The sequence below is a fragment of the Phacochoerus africanus genome, chromosome 6 (assembly GCF_016906955.1).
Source record: "Phacochoerus africanus isolate WHEZ1 chromosome 6, ROS_Pafr_v1, whole genome shotgun sequence".
Classification (NCBI taxonomy): Eukaryota; Metazoa; Chordata; class Mammalia; order Artiodactyla; family Suidae; genus Phacochoerus; species Phacochoerus africanus.
Genome location: NC_062549.1, coordinates 89,429,072 through 89,441,048, shown reverse-complemented (window position 1 = coordinate 89,441,048; position 11,977 = coordinate 89,429,072). Strand labels below are relative to the sequence as shown.

The 11,977-nt window shown below is 47.0% G+C and overlaps 1 protein-coding gene across 1 annotated transcript; it reads right to left on the bottom strand.

Annotated features, from left to right (window-relative positions):
• Positions 1 to 6,088: 6,088 nt before the first annotated feature.
• On the bottom strand, positions 6,089 to 11,540 carry MPZ (myelin protein zero). Its single transcript, XM_047782984.1, has 6 exons — positions 11,402 to 11,540; positions 8,492 to 8,658; positions 8,038 to 8,251; positions 7,674 to 7,809; positions 7,447 to 7,504; positions 6,089 to 7,345 (listed from the first exon to the last, which is right to left on the bottom strand). The coding sequence occupies exons 1-6, from the start codon at positions 11,466 to 11,468 to the stop codon at positions 7,244 to 7,246; spliced, it is 744 nt and encodes a 247-aa protein (XP_047638940.1). The 5' UTR covers positions 11,469 to 11,540; the 3' UTR covers positions 6,089 to 7,243.
• Positions 11,541 to 11,977: the final 437 nt, after the last annotated feature.

The following is an 11,977-nucleotide window of genomic DNA, read 5'->3' as shown; positions in this document are numbered from 1 at the left end:
GCAGGAAAAAAAAACAAAAAACAAAACAGAAGTTGAAACCATGCAGCAGCTCTGAGCAGAAAGCAAGGGGAAACAATATCCCTGGAAAGCAACCTATATTCCAAAGTTTATCCATGCCTAACAAGCCATGGCTATAGGATATCAGGAGGATTGAACAGTAATACAATGGAAGGCCCTATGATAAGGGAAGTACCTTCTCCTTTTGATGTCAGAGAAAAGAAGGAAATTTTACATTTGAAAAATTCTAAATGCAGTATAGTAATGATGGTGGCCTTTAGTCCTAGATTCACAGGCAAATAAAAGGCTAACTTCGGAGTTCCCATCGTGGTGCAGCGGAAACGAATCCGACTAGGAACCATGAGGTTTTGGGTTCCATCCCTGGCCTCGCTCAGTGTGTTAAGGATCTGGCGTTGCTGTGGCTGTGGTGTAGGCTGGCAGCTGTAGCTCCAATTTGACCCCTAGCCTGGGAACCTCCATATGCCGTGGGTACAGCCCTATAAAGCAAAAAAAAAAAAAAAAGAGGCTAACTAACCTCCTTGCAACACCTGTGTGTCCAGTGTGTCCTGGTAAAACCGGAGGATTTCCTGTTCCCTTGTTCCATGGACACAAGATGGGAAGTGTCTGTACTGCACCTTAGTCTGTTTCTATGGACACTAAAATAAAACAGGTGCTTCTGGTTGCTGGTGATATGGGCTTCTGAGAACTGGCTGGTGCTAGGACAGTGGTGGAGTTCTCTGTCATCAGCCCTTTCCAATAGCCCCCACTGCTTGGGGGATATCTGCTGGAGCATGGTAGTAAAATGCTACCTTCACCATTACTTGCTCCAGGGTATTACACTTGCCTGCATGCATTTTTTCCTTCCTTTTATTTATTTATTTATTTATTTTTTGGCCACCCTGTGGCATATGGAGTTCCAGGGCCAGGGATCAGATCTGAATGACCCACTGTGGTGACCTATGCCACAGCTGTGGCAATGCTGGATCCTTTAACCCACTGTGTCAAGCCAAGGATCATACCTGTGTTCTGGCGCTCCAGAGACACTGCCAGTCCTGCTGCACCATAGCAGGAATTCCTCTCATGCATATTTTAAAGAAAGGGTATGATAGATGGCCAATAAGCACATGAAAAAATGCTCAGCATCCCTGATTATTAGAGAAGTGCAAATCAAAAGTACTATGAGGTACCACCTCACACCAGTCAGAATGACCATCATTAATAAGTCCACAAATAACAAATGCTGGAGAGAGTGTGGAGAAAAGGGAACCCTCCTGTACTGTTGGGAATGTAAATTGGTACAACCACAATGGAAAACATAATGGAGATACCTTAGAAAACTATACATATAACTACCATATGACCTAGCAATCCCACTCTTGGGCATATATCTGGACAAAACTTTCCTTGAAAAAGATACATGCACCCGTATGTTCATTGCAGCATTATTCACAATAGCCAAGACATTGAAACAACCTCAATGTCCATTGACAGATGACTGGATTAAGAAAATGTGGTATATATACACAATGGAATACTACTCAACCATAAAAAGAACAAAATAATGCCATTTGCAGCAACATGGATGGAACTAGAGATTCTCATACTAAGTGAAGTAAGTCAGAAAGAGAAAGACAAATACCATATGATATCACTTATACCTGGAATCTATATCTATATCCCAAAGTTTATCCATGCCTAATAACCCATGGCTATAGGATATCAGGAGAACCAAACAGTAATACATGGGAAGGCCTGATGTTAAGGGAAGTACTTTTCCTTTTGACACCAGAGAAAAGAAGGAAATTTTACATTTGAAAAATTCCAAGTGTAGTATAATTATAGTGGTAGCCTTTAGTCTTGGCGTTGCTGTGGCTGTGGCATAAGCCAGGAGATACATCTCCAATTTGACCTCTTTGGGAGACTGGTGAATGCTGTTATAATAAGTGGTTTATTGAAGAGAGAAGCATTAGAAACAGCCAAGGAAGAAAGCAAATGTAGCTATAACATCTATATCACTGATGACTCATTTGGTGCTTTTTCCATCATGTAGGGGTGGCAGAGCTGGGAGTAGAGTCCTGACAAAGGTGGAAGAGGTCTGGAGATCTGAGCAGGGGATACTTTGAAATATATTTTCAGGGAGTTCCTGTCATGGCTCAACGGTTATCGAATCCGACTAGGAACCATGAGGTTGCGGGTTTGATCCCTGGCCTTGCTCAGTGGGTTAAGGATCCGGTGTTGCCGTGAGCTGTGGTGTAGGTTGCAGATGTGGCTCGGATCCCTCATTGCTGTGGCTCTGGCAAAGGCTTGGCAGCTACAGTTCAGATTAGACCCCTAGCCTGGGAACCTCCATATGATGCGGGTGTGGCCCTAAAAGGACAAAAGACCAAAAAAAAAAAAAGGAAATATATTTCTAAAGCCCTAACTTGGAGGTGAAAGTCTTGGGAGAAATGCAGGCAGCAAAAGGAATAAGGAACCTGCTTCCCTGTACAATCTACTTTCAGGGACTTGGTGTCATTGCTGGACTCTTGACCTCATCTTGAACTTGCTCCAATAGAGAGCCAGGTTTTTCCGCTTTGATCTCTTCCTTCTCTTACTCTTGCCTTAACTCATGTCCTAATGTCCTTTGGGGGGCCTTCCCTTCCTGTCCATCTCTGCCTTTCTCTGTCTGCCCTTCTAGTCCTTGCCATGTTTCCTTTATTTCTGGAATTGTTTTCAGTGGGAGTGGCTCCTGGCAGCTTCATTGTCCCTGAGAACCAGTCCTCACTGGAATCACTCTTCAGTGAACTGTTGTCTTCCACTTTTAATCCTCTGCTGTCTATGCCTCTGAAAGCTGAGGGTTTGGGGGTTAGGTGGTTTGTTAAGATGGACATCACTGGTGCCTTTTTCCTTTTGTCTTTTCAGGGCCACACCCACGGCACATGGAGGTTCCCAGGCTAGGGGTCCAATTGGAGTTACAGCTGCTGGCCCACGCCACAGCCACAGCAACGCTGGATCCGAGCCGCGTCTGTGACCTACACCACAGCTCATGGCAACGCCGGATCCTCAACCCACTGAGCAAGGCCAGGGATTGAACCTGCAACCTCATGGTTCCTAGTCGGATTCGTTAACCACTGAGCCACGACGGGAACACCTTATTTAGTTTTATAGTTAAGCAAGTCTTCCTTGTTCCACCATGTCCTGATGGCTTTCTTGAGTGATTATTAACTTATAGTGGTCTCCCCAAGTTCCCTAGGTTTCCCTCTCTATCAGTGGTCCCTACTGGGACTTCTACAGCTACCTGTGTAACTATCTCACTCTATCATTTCAACAGGAGCAGTTTCAACAGAGTGATGGGGACAATAGTTTGAAAGGAGAGTGGATGGTTGGAGATAGAGCCCTATACTTGTCCAAGAGGGAAGTTGAGGAATGGAGCAATAGCTGAAGATGGGAATGAGGGAGATATTAGACTCTTATGTGTGGGAAAATATTTCATTTTTGTTATATTTTTCTCCTAGATTACCAGCTGTCTTTTGGTTTAATAATACATTCTGAAGTTCCCATTTTGGCTCAGCAGTAACAAAGATGATTAGTACCCACGAGGACATGAGTCTGATCCTTGGCCTCACTCAGTGGGTTAAGGATCTGGTGTTGCCGAGAGCTGCAGTTGTAGGTCACAGAATCGGCTCAGATCTGACATTTCTATGGGTATGGTGTAAGCCAGCAGTTTCAATTAAAAAAAATAAAAATAAAAATAAATAAATAAATAAATAAATAAGCTTGCCATTAAGGAGAATTCAAGGTTTTTTTTGTTTGCTTTTCAGGGCCACACCTGCGGCACATGGAGTTTCCCAGGCTAGGGGTCAAATCAGAGCTGCAGCTGCGGGCCTACACCACAGCCACAGCAGCACAGGATCTGAGCTGCGTCTGTGACCTACACCACAGCTCATGGTGACACCGGATCCTTAACCCACTGAGCAAGGCCAGGGATTGAACCTGTGTCCTCATGGATGCTAGTCAGATTCGTTAACTGCTGAGCCACGATGGCAACTCCAGGGAGATTCAAGATTTTATGTATTGAGACCAAGCAGGGCCCTGTGAGGTTCCTGGGCACAAAAGCCTTTCTGTGTTCCCCATTGCTTATTTTTAGGAAATAGGCCTCATTCAGCTTCCATGACCTTCCCTGAGTTTCAAAGAGTAGGCACAAACAGTTGCTAATCCGGGAAGGGAGGGGATGCAGAGACAAAGGAAGAGCAATCAAGAAACAGTAATGCACCTTTGGGGCAGGATCCTGGTTTCTCCTCAAGGAATGGGCAAAACAGTATCTTTGAGTTCTTCTGCAAGAACTAAACCCCCCTATAAAGATGTTAATTACTTGACGAGGCCTTCTTCCTTTCAGGACCACCACAACCAGTCCTAGGACCACTAAATACCAGCTTTGAAGAAGAACGAAAGGTTGCATCTACCTTGATCCTTAGCTGTGGCCCTATTTTCCACTTGCAAAACTATAAAACCACTTCCTATTCTCTCCCAAAGAGGGGCACAGTCTTTAAGGCATTAGCCTGCTGTGACCTCCTTTCCCTGGCAAAGCAATAAACGCTACTTTTTTCCTCCTTCACCCAAAACTCTGTCTCTGCATTTCTACTTGGCACTGGTGGACAGAGGCTAAGTGGACAGAGACAACACTTTCTTTAAGATTTCTGGACTTCCTGTCTTGTTTAAAGGGCTCTCCCATTTGAAGATTAAGTGAATACGCTTATTTCCTTCTGATATTTTTATCTTATTTTTTAACATTTAGATTTTATTTTTGTATATGGTGTGAGATAAAGATCTTACTTTTTTCTCCCCAGACATATAAGTCAGTTGTACCAATATTTTTTATTGAATAATCCATTCATGAACCACTGTATTGGAATGTCTTTTTTTTTTTTTTTTGGCCTTTTTTGGGGGGGTGACTGGGAATGGCATTTGCCTAATAGAATCCATTAGATTTGAGTTAAATTTTCTTTTAGGACAAGTAGAAGACAGCCTTTGAAATAAATGGGTCTTGGCAAAGCTGCTGTTAAAAATCTTATCTTTAACCTCATAACAAAGTGAGGAAATGACTTGTGGGAATCTTGGGTTTTTTGCCATCAGTAACCCCCAGTGGAAAAAGATACATGTGTATTTTTCTATAATTATTTAGTGATGCCAGGATATTAATAGTGTATGAATTATTAATAGTATACCTAAAACAGTGCACCAACAAAACAAAGTTGTGTGTGTGTGAGTTTGTAGGGGTAAATGAGATTAGTGCTAGTTTTTAAAGGGTAATCCTTTAGGCAAGATTGAGAAACATCCTCAAAGGACTGATCCTTAATATCTCAGTTGTATATCAAGTTGTAATTTACAAAGGTTTCCATACACAAGATCTCATGTGCTTCATTACAAAAATCCTGGGAATTAAGCAGGGCAGCTATCATTATCTCAGTTGTTTACCAATGCAGAAACAGGCTTACCTAAGTCAAGTCACACATCTTGTGAGTGGCTGAGATGTTTTAAAAATTCAAATCTTGGTAAGTAGGGAATCTATCATAACCCAGGCAAACACAGAGACTGACACACAATTTAGCACACAGCACAAACTCACTGGATAGCTGAATGTATGAATGTGTGTTATGAGCCTACTTCAGAGTTCTTTCCATTATATTAGATATCCCCATACCATGAAATCAATTTTTTTTTTTCTTTGCTATTTCTTTTTGCTATTTCCCACGGCATATGGAGGTTTCCAGGCTAGGGGTCTAATCAGAGCTGTAGCCACCGGCCTACACCAGAGCCACAGCAACACGGGATCCGAGCTGCATCTGCGACATACACCACAGCTCACGGCAATGCCGGATCCTTAACCTACTGAGCAAGGCCAGGGATCGAACCTGCAACCTCATGGTTCCTAGTCGGATTCATTGACCACTGAGCCACGACTGGAACTCCGAAATCAAATTCTTAACAACTGAAATTAGTTGGGGAGGAGAAGGATTTGGGGACAAGAGGAATGGGAGAAGGTGGGAGGTTGGGATGGGATAAGGGACAGGGATTATTTCCAAGAGAATGAGGAAATTGGAGATGGAGCAGCTTCTGGAAATGTCAGTGTTTATTAAACATGTAAGGATATTTGGGGGTTTGAGAAGAAATATACAGAATGTAGAAAAATCCTAAGAATCCCCTATGGCTGGAAGTGCAGCCTCTTCCCTTTCCCCTTTTTTTCCCATTTGTTTTTCCGGCCTTTTCTTTGGTTATTTAAAAGCTATTTCTTAAGGCTCATTTGCCCCCTCCTCAACACCCCGACCTATGAGGATTCCTTGTCTCTCACATTCTCTCTCCATTCCTGTGACCTTGAATCCCAGAACAGTGCTTCAGAGTGGTCAAAGGGCACCATTCTTGTAGCTGAGGTTTGAGGATCAGGGCCCCCTCTGCTTGGGCTGGCTCTCCATTAAGGATTTAATGAGGGGGTGAGGAATTGCCAAAGCTACATGACGTCATTGGTACTCAGTCATGGGAGGAGGGTGGAGCATGGGCACAGATAAAAAAATGAACGAAGAAGCAAGGATTAAAAAATAAAAAATAACAACCTAAACAAACCCTGAAGGAGAGTGTGATCTGACTGATCTGGGTGTTAGCTGGGAGGACAGAGTATGGAGCTGGGCCACCTGATAGAGGGGAGGGAAGGTCAGAGAGAAAAGAGCTAAAGGGACAGGCTAGGTGGTGCAGGGGATGGAAACACCAGGTGGCCTAGAGTTGAGGCAGGGGTATTCAAGGTCCCTTTCTTCTCAGTGCCAGAGGAACAGGCACCAAACACACAGTCCTTGGGGCAAGTAAAGGGTAGGATGGGGCCCTGGGCTTCGGGAGAGCCAGGGGGGTGAAGGTAGGGAAGAAAATGAATGAAGGAGTGAATTTTGGAATGAAACTTACATCTCAAAAGGAGGTGAGGGCAGGGCAGGGCAGGGCTAGGGAGCTAAGGAGGAAAGCACCTAGACGGGGGAGAGAGGAGCCTAGGTCCCCCTGCTCCGGCAAGGCCTGGGGGGGTGGGGGGTGGTGATCACTTTTCTGAGTCCAGGCCCATCATGTTCTTGAGGGCGTTCTTGAGGCTGGTTCTGCTGGGGGACTTGACAGCAGGCCGGAGCTCCGAGCTCTGCTCATCCTTTCGTAGCTCCATCTCGATGACCACCACTTTAGCGCCTTTGGAGGGCTCCACCCCTGACCCCCGATCCCCCGCCCGGCCCGCTAACCGCTATTTCTTATCCTTGCGAGACTCCCCCAACCCCTTAGCCTTCTTCTCACTGACAGCTTTCGTGCTTCTGGTGTGGTCCAGCATGGCATACAGCACTGGCGTCTGTGGGGAGGGATGCACACATCAGTTACTGCTCAGGTCCGGCTTGACTATTCCCATCCCACCCCTGACTGCCGCCCAGCGGCTCCCCAAATCCCGCTAACCTGCCGGCCGCGCTTCGAGTCCTTGGAAGGCTTGTGTAATTTCCCCTTCTCCATGGCACTGCAGGGAAGGGGGGGCGGGGGAGGTGCTAGTGATTTTGCCCCGCCAGAGCCCCTCGCAGAGGGCTCAAGGCTTCCTTCTCCCTTTGGCCCTCCCACCCTTTGGAGGAGCCCCCGCCCAGAGGCGGAGCCGTGGGGTTGGGGGAGGGGAGTCAGGTGCCTGCCCTTACCTGAGCCTCCTCTGCAGGGCGGCCTGCCTGCGTAGCCAGCAGTATCGAATCAGGTAGAAAAGCAGCAGCCCCAATAGCACTACCCCCAAGACACCCCCGATCACGGCTCCCAGCACCACCCCGTACCTAGTAGGCACTAAGAGGGGAAGGAAAAGAAGTGGGGTAATGAGCAGGGACAAGTATCTTTGGTAACTAGCCCTAAAGTTGGGGCTGGAAGACTTCCCAACAAAGGCTGCCTTCTGCCCACTATCCCAGAGCCTGAAGGGCATTAACCAGGCATTTTGCCCCTTCCCCCAGCCTCTCATGGAGGCCTGATCCCTTCTCTGTACTGCCTCCCATACTCCCATCCCGCCTCCTCTCACACCTTTTTCAAAGACATAGAGCGTGACCTGAGAGGTCTTGCCCACTATGTCTGGTGGGTTTTTGACGTCACAGGTGAAAGTGCCGTTGTCACTATAGTCCAGGTTGTGTATGACAATGGAGCCATCTTTCCATTGAGGGTCCCCTACCCACTGGATGCGCTCTTTGAAGGTCCCCACCTCATCGATGTAGGGCTGTCCCTTGGCATAGTGGAAGATCTGAGGAAGGAGGGGAAGCATAGGCTCAGGGTCAGGAATTCTGGGCTGAAGAGGGTAGTGCTGGGAGGGGGCATCAGTGTTGATAGACCCTAGTCAGAGTGACAAAGTTTACCACTTTACTTGGCAACAGTTGGCATTATGGCTTATAAAGGATTTCCCTTTTCTTAGCCCAAGTTCTCTTTTCTGTTCTTTGAAGTACCCTTTCTGTTATCCAAACCCAGGATTCTTCCAGGCACTCACCGAGATGGCATCGCGGCCCCCTTCGGGCTGGTAGCGCCAAGTAAAGGAGATGTCATCCGAGACCCACTCACTGGACCAGAAGGAGCAGTGCAGGGTCACCCGGGAGCCCACAGCACCGTGAACCTCCCTGTCCGTGTAAACCACAATGGCCTGGGCAGGGGAGAGCACTGCAAACACAGAGGGGAAATCAGATGCACATGTGGGCCCAACCAGAGATGTAAAGGGAGTCAGAGGCCATAGAAAAGATGGGGGCAGAAATGATGACTTTTGAGGCCCAAGTCTCTCTAGACTAACTGAATAGATGAGTAGAAACACCGTGTTGGTTCAAGCTCTTCAGCATGTTTGATAGAGGAAATGAAATCAGCAGTGATAGAATTCTCCTGAGGACTTCCAAAAGGTGGATTCTGTCTCCAAGTCTTACTTTCCCTTTGGGTTAGTATCTAATGCTTAAGCGATCCTTTAGGCGCAGGCTTTATAATTTTAAAAATTTATTATAGATAATACAGGGCACACATATTGCATTCAAATATGGAGATAAAGAAAGCTAAAGTGTCTCTTGACATCTCCCAACCAAATCCTTTTCTGTAGTCCCCTCCCAGATATAACCAATGTTATCAGTTTAATGTACAACCATTTTCTATATATCAAACTCAATATAAACTCAAGATGTACATGTAGTACATGCAGTTAGAAGAAATATTTTTGTTCTGTGGTGGTTTCTTTCTTTTTTTTTGTCATACGCTGCATTATATTCTACTTTTTTTTCACCAGGGCCACACCCACGGCATATGGAGGTTCCCAGGCTAGGGATAAAACTGGAGCTGCAGCTTCTGGCCTATGCCACAGCCACAGCAAGCCCTGATCCAAGTCGAGTCTTTGACCTACAGCCGCAGCTCATGGCAATGCCAGATCCTTAACCCACTAAGCGGGGCCAGGGATGAAACCCACATCCTCATGGATACTAGTTGGGTTCGTTACCATTGAGCCACAGTGGGAACTCCCCCCTTTTTTTTGCTTAAGAATATATGTATAAAAATAGAATATATGGGACTTCCCTGTTGGCCTAGCAGTTAAGGACTCAGTATTGTTACTGCTGCGGCTTTGGTTTGATTTCTGGCCTAGGAACTTCCATGCTTGGGCATGGCCAAAAAAAAAGAAAAAAGAATATACGTATCTGGGGGAGTGTTCCATATTGATTCATAGAGGTCAATTTTTTTTTTTCTTTTTTGACTGCACTTGCAGCACATGAAAGTTCCCAGGCCAGGGATCAAATCTGAGCCACAGCTGTGACGTATGCTGGATCCTTAATCCACTGTGCCACAGCAGGAACTCTGAGATCAGTCTTATTTTTAACAGCTGCATATTATTTCATAGTATGGCAAACTCAAATTTCTTGTATAAAAAAAAATGAAGATAACTAGAGAATGTACATCTTCTTCCCTGGCCTAACTGTTCTTATTGCTGAATCCCTGGGGGCAGAGAGGGAAAGGACCTTATACCCCTCTCACGGGAAGCTGGGTGTAGAATAGGACCCCCAAGCCCAGATGGCTCTGCATATGAGCCCTCTGTGGTTCTGGTTTGACCCTCCTCACCCTCCTCTTGGCCATTCTGGCCCAGTGCCACTCCCGAGACTCACCCACACAAGGAAGGCCATTCCAGGGAGATTATGTGTGTGGGCTGGCCCTGGCTGGGGGCAACTGTAGACCCTTTTGTTCTATGGGAGGGGGAGGAAGCAACCAAATCAATAGAGGCCTATTGTCTCACCAAAGTTGGGGGCTCATGCCTCCCACCTCACCCCCTCCACTCCAGGTCCCATAGTCCCAAATCTCCCATCTCAGCATGCAGTGTCAGTGACTCACCTCCTGGCACTCAGCATTAGAGCCTTCTTGAGAATCCCAAAGGTAACAAGGAAGGTTATTCATTGAGTCTAACTTCTACTCCTCTGTCCAAATATCAACCACTGCCCTTCAGTCTGTTCAACGGCTCTATGAGTGGGACAGGTCCTGGGACAGAACTCTCTCTCCCCTTATACTCCAAGATTCCCTCTCCCCATTTTCCTCACCATGTCCTTCCTCAACATCCTGTCCTTAATATTTTTTCTCAGTACACTCCTGAATAGTCCAGGACAGCCCAGAAGAGTCTAGGTTCTGGGTTTAGGACTCAAGGAGCTGATAGCAGGGAATCTTAGCCATTCTGACCAACTCCTCCCACCCTCATTAGCCTACTGCTCACCCCTTGCAGGAGGCTTCAGGGCAGTTCGGAAAAGGAAGGATCCATTCAAATAACCCAGTTTTGAACTTCTCTCGCTCACCTAGCATCTGCCATGGGGCAAGGAAGGGCCTGGTCAACCTATGTGGAAGATAGCTGGAGATGGGACAAGACCCTAGAATCTCATAGAACCTTCCTTCTACTCCATTCATTCACATGATGGACAAGAAATCCAAAGAGAGAAACTGAGCCACCAAGAGACAAAGGCTCGGAGATCCTTAGATCATATTCCCTGAATTTTCACTTCAGGGAAATTAAGGTTAGGTATCTCCTGTACTACTAGGCAGTGAGTAGGGACCAGAACCCAGGTGTCTGAACCTGTTTCTCACCAAGCTCTAACAGTGCTTCCCACCAGGCCCTCAGCATGGCTTTGGGGGCATGTCACTGGTTTCCAATCTGGGTCTCATCAGGTCCACCTCAGAGGAGCTCTCTATACTCTCTTTTGCCTCCTCTCTTCCCAGAATACCTTTACTGCCTCCCTCCAAACTGCATTATATATTTTTTTCTCTGCATAGAATATCACCTTCCTGCTCTCACTCACTCTCTCTTTGATTGCAATGGAGAGTGAAGTGAAGGCAGTGGGAAAGTTGCTAAGAGACAACCTGAGCCCCAAGGGCCCCAGACTGGGGTGGCTCAACTTACCCAAAGAGGAGAAGAGTAGTACAGCCAGGACAGGACTGGGGCTGGATGAGGGAGCCCCAGGAGCCATAGCTGGGGCAGGGGCTAGGGCCCAGAGCGCTTGCGGGGTTGGGAGAGTGGGGGACAAGGAACTGAGCGGGGGTTCCTGGAACCCCCTTAAAATCCCCCGGGGCCCCAGTATGAGGGGGTTGTCCTGAGCCAGTAACCAATTGCAGCCTGGCATGTGCAGTTGAGAGGTGGTGGGGAGGGAGGCAGAGTACAGGGAGCAGAAGGAGCATTGTGTCCTCTGGGTGGATGGGTGGGGGGCCACATACCACCTTATACACTGAGGGCTTTGTGTCTGCTGGCCTCCCCCTGCCTTATGCTGGAATGTTGGGGGGGTGGTCAGGGAGAGGGACAGAAAAAGGGACACAAAAACATTTCTCTGAGGGACAGATGGGCAGGGGAACCTAAATCCTAGGGCTATGATGGGAGATTCCTCCCCAGCTTCTTTCCCTAAGAGTGGCTCCCAGGGCCCTGGGAGTTAGAGGCAGATTTCCCCCAGAGAACTCTGAAAACAGGATATCCCTTTTATCTTGA

Bases quoted from the DNA above. Each gene is read 5' to 3' on its own strand.
- MPZ (XM_047782984.1), bottom strand. From the start codon at position 11,468: ATGGCTCCTGGGGCTCCCTCATCCAGCCCCAGTCCTGTCCTGGCTGTA. The intron at 8,659-11,401 runs GTAAGTTGAGCC...CTGTGTTTGCAG, and splicing joins ACTACTCTTCTCCTCTTTGG to TGCTCTCCCCTGCCCAGGCC. The intron at 7,505-7,673 runs GTAAGGGCAGGC...CCTTCCCTGCAG, and splicing joins GCCCTGCAGAGGAGGCTCAG to TGCCATGGAGAAGGGGAAAT.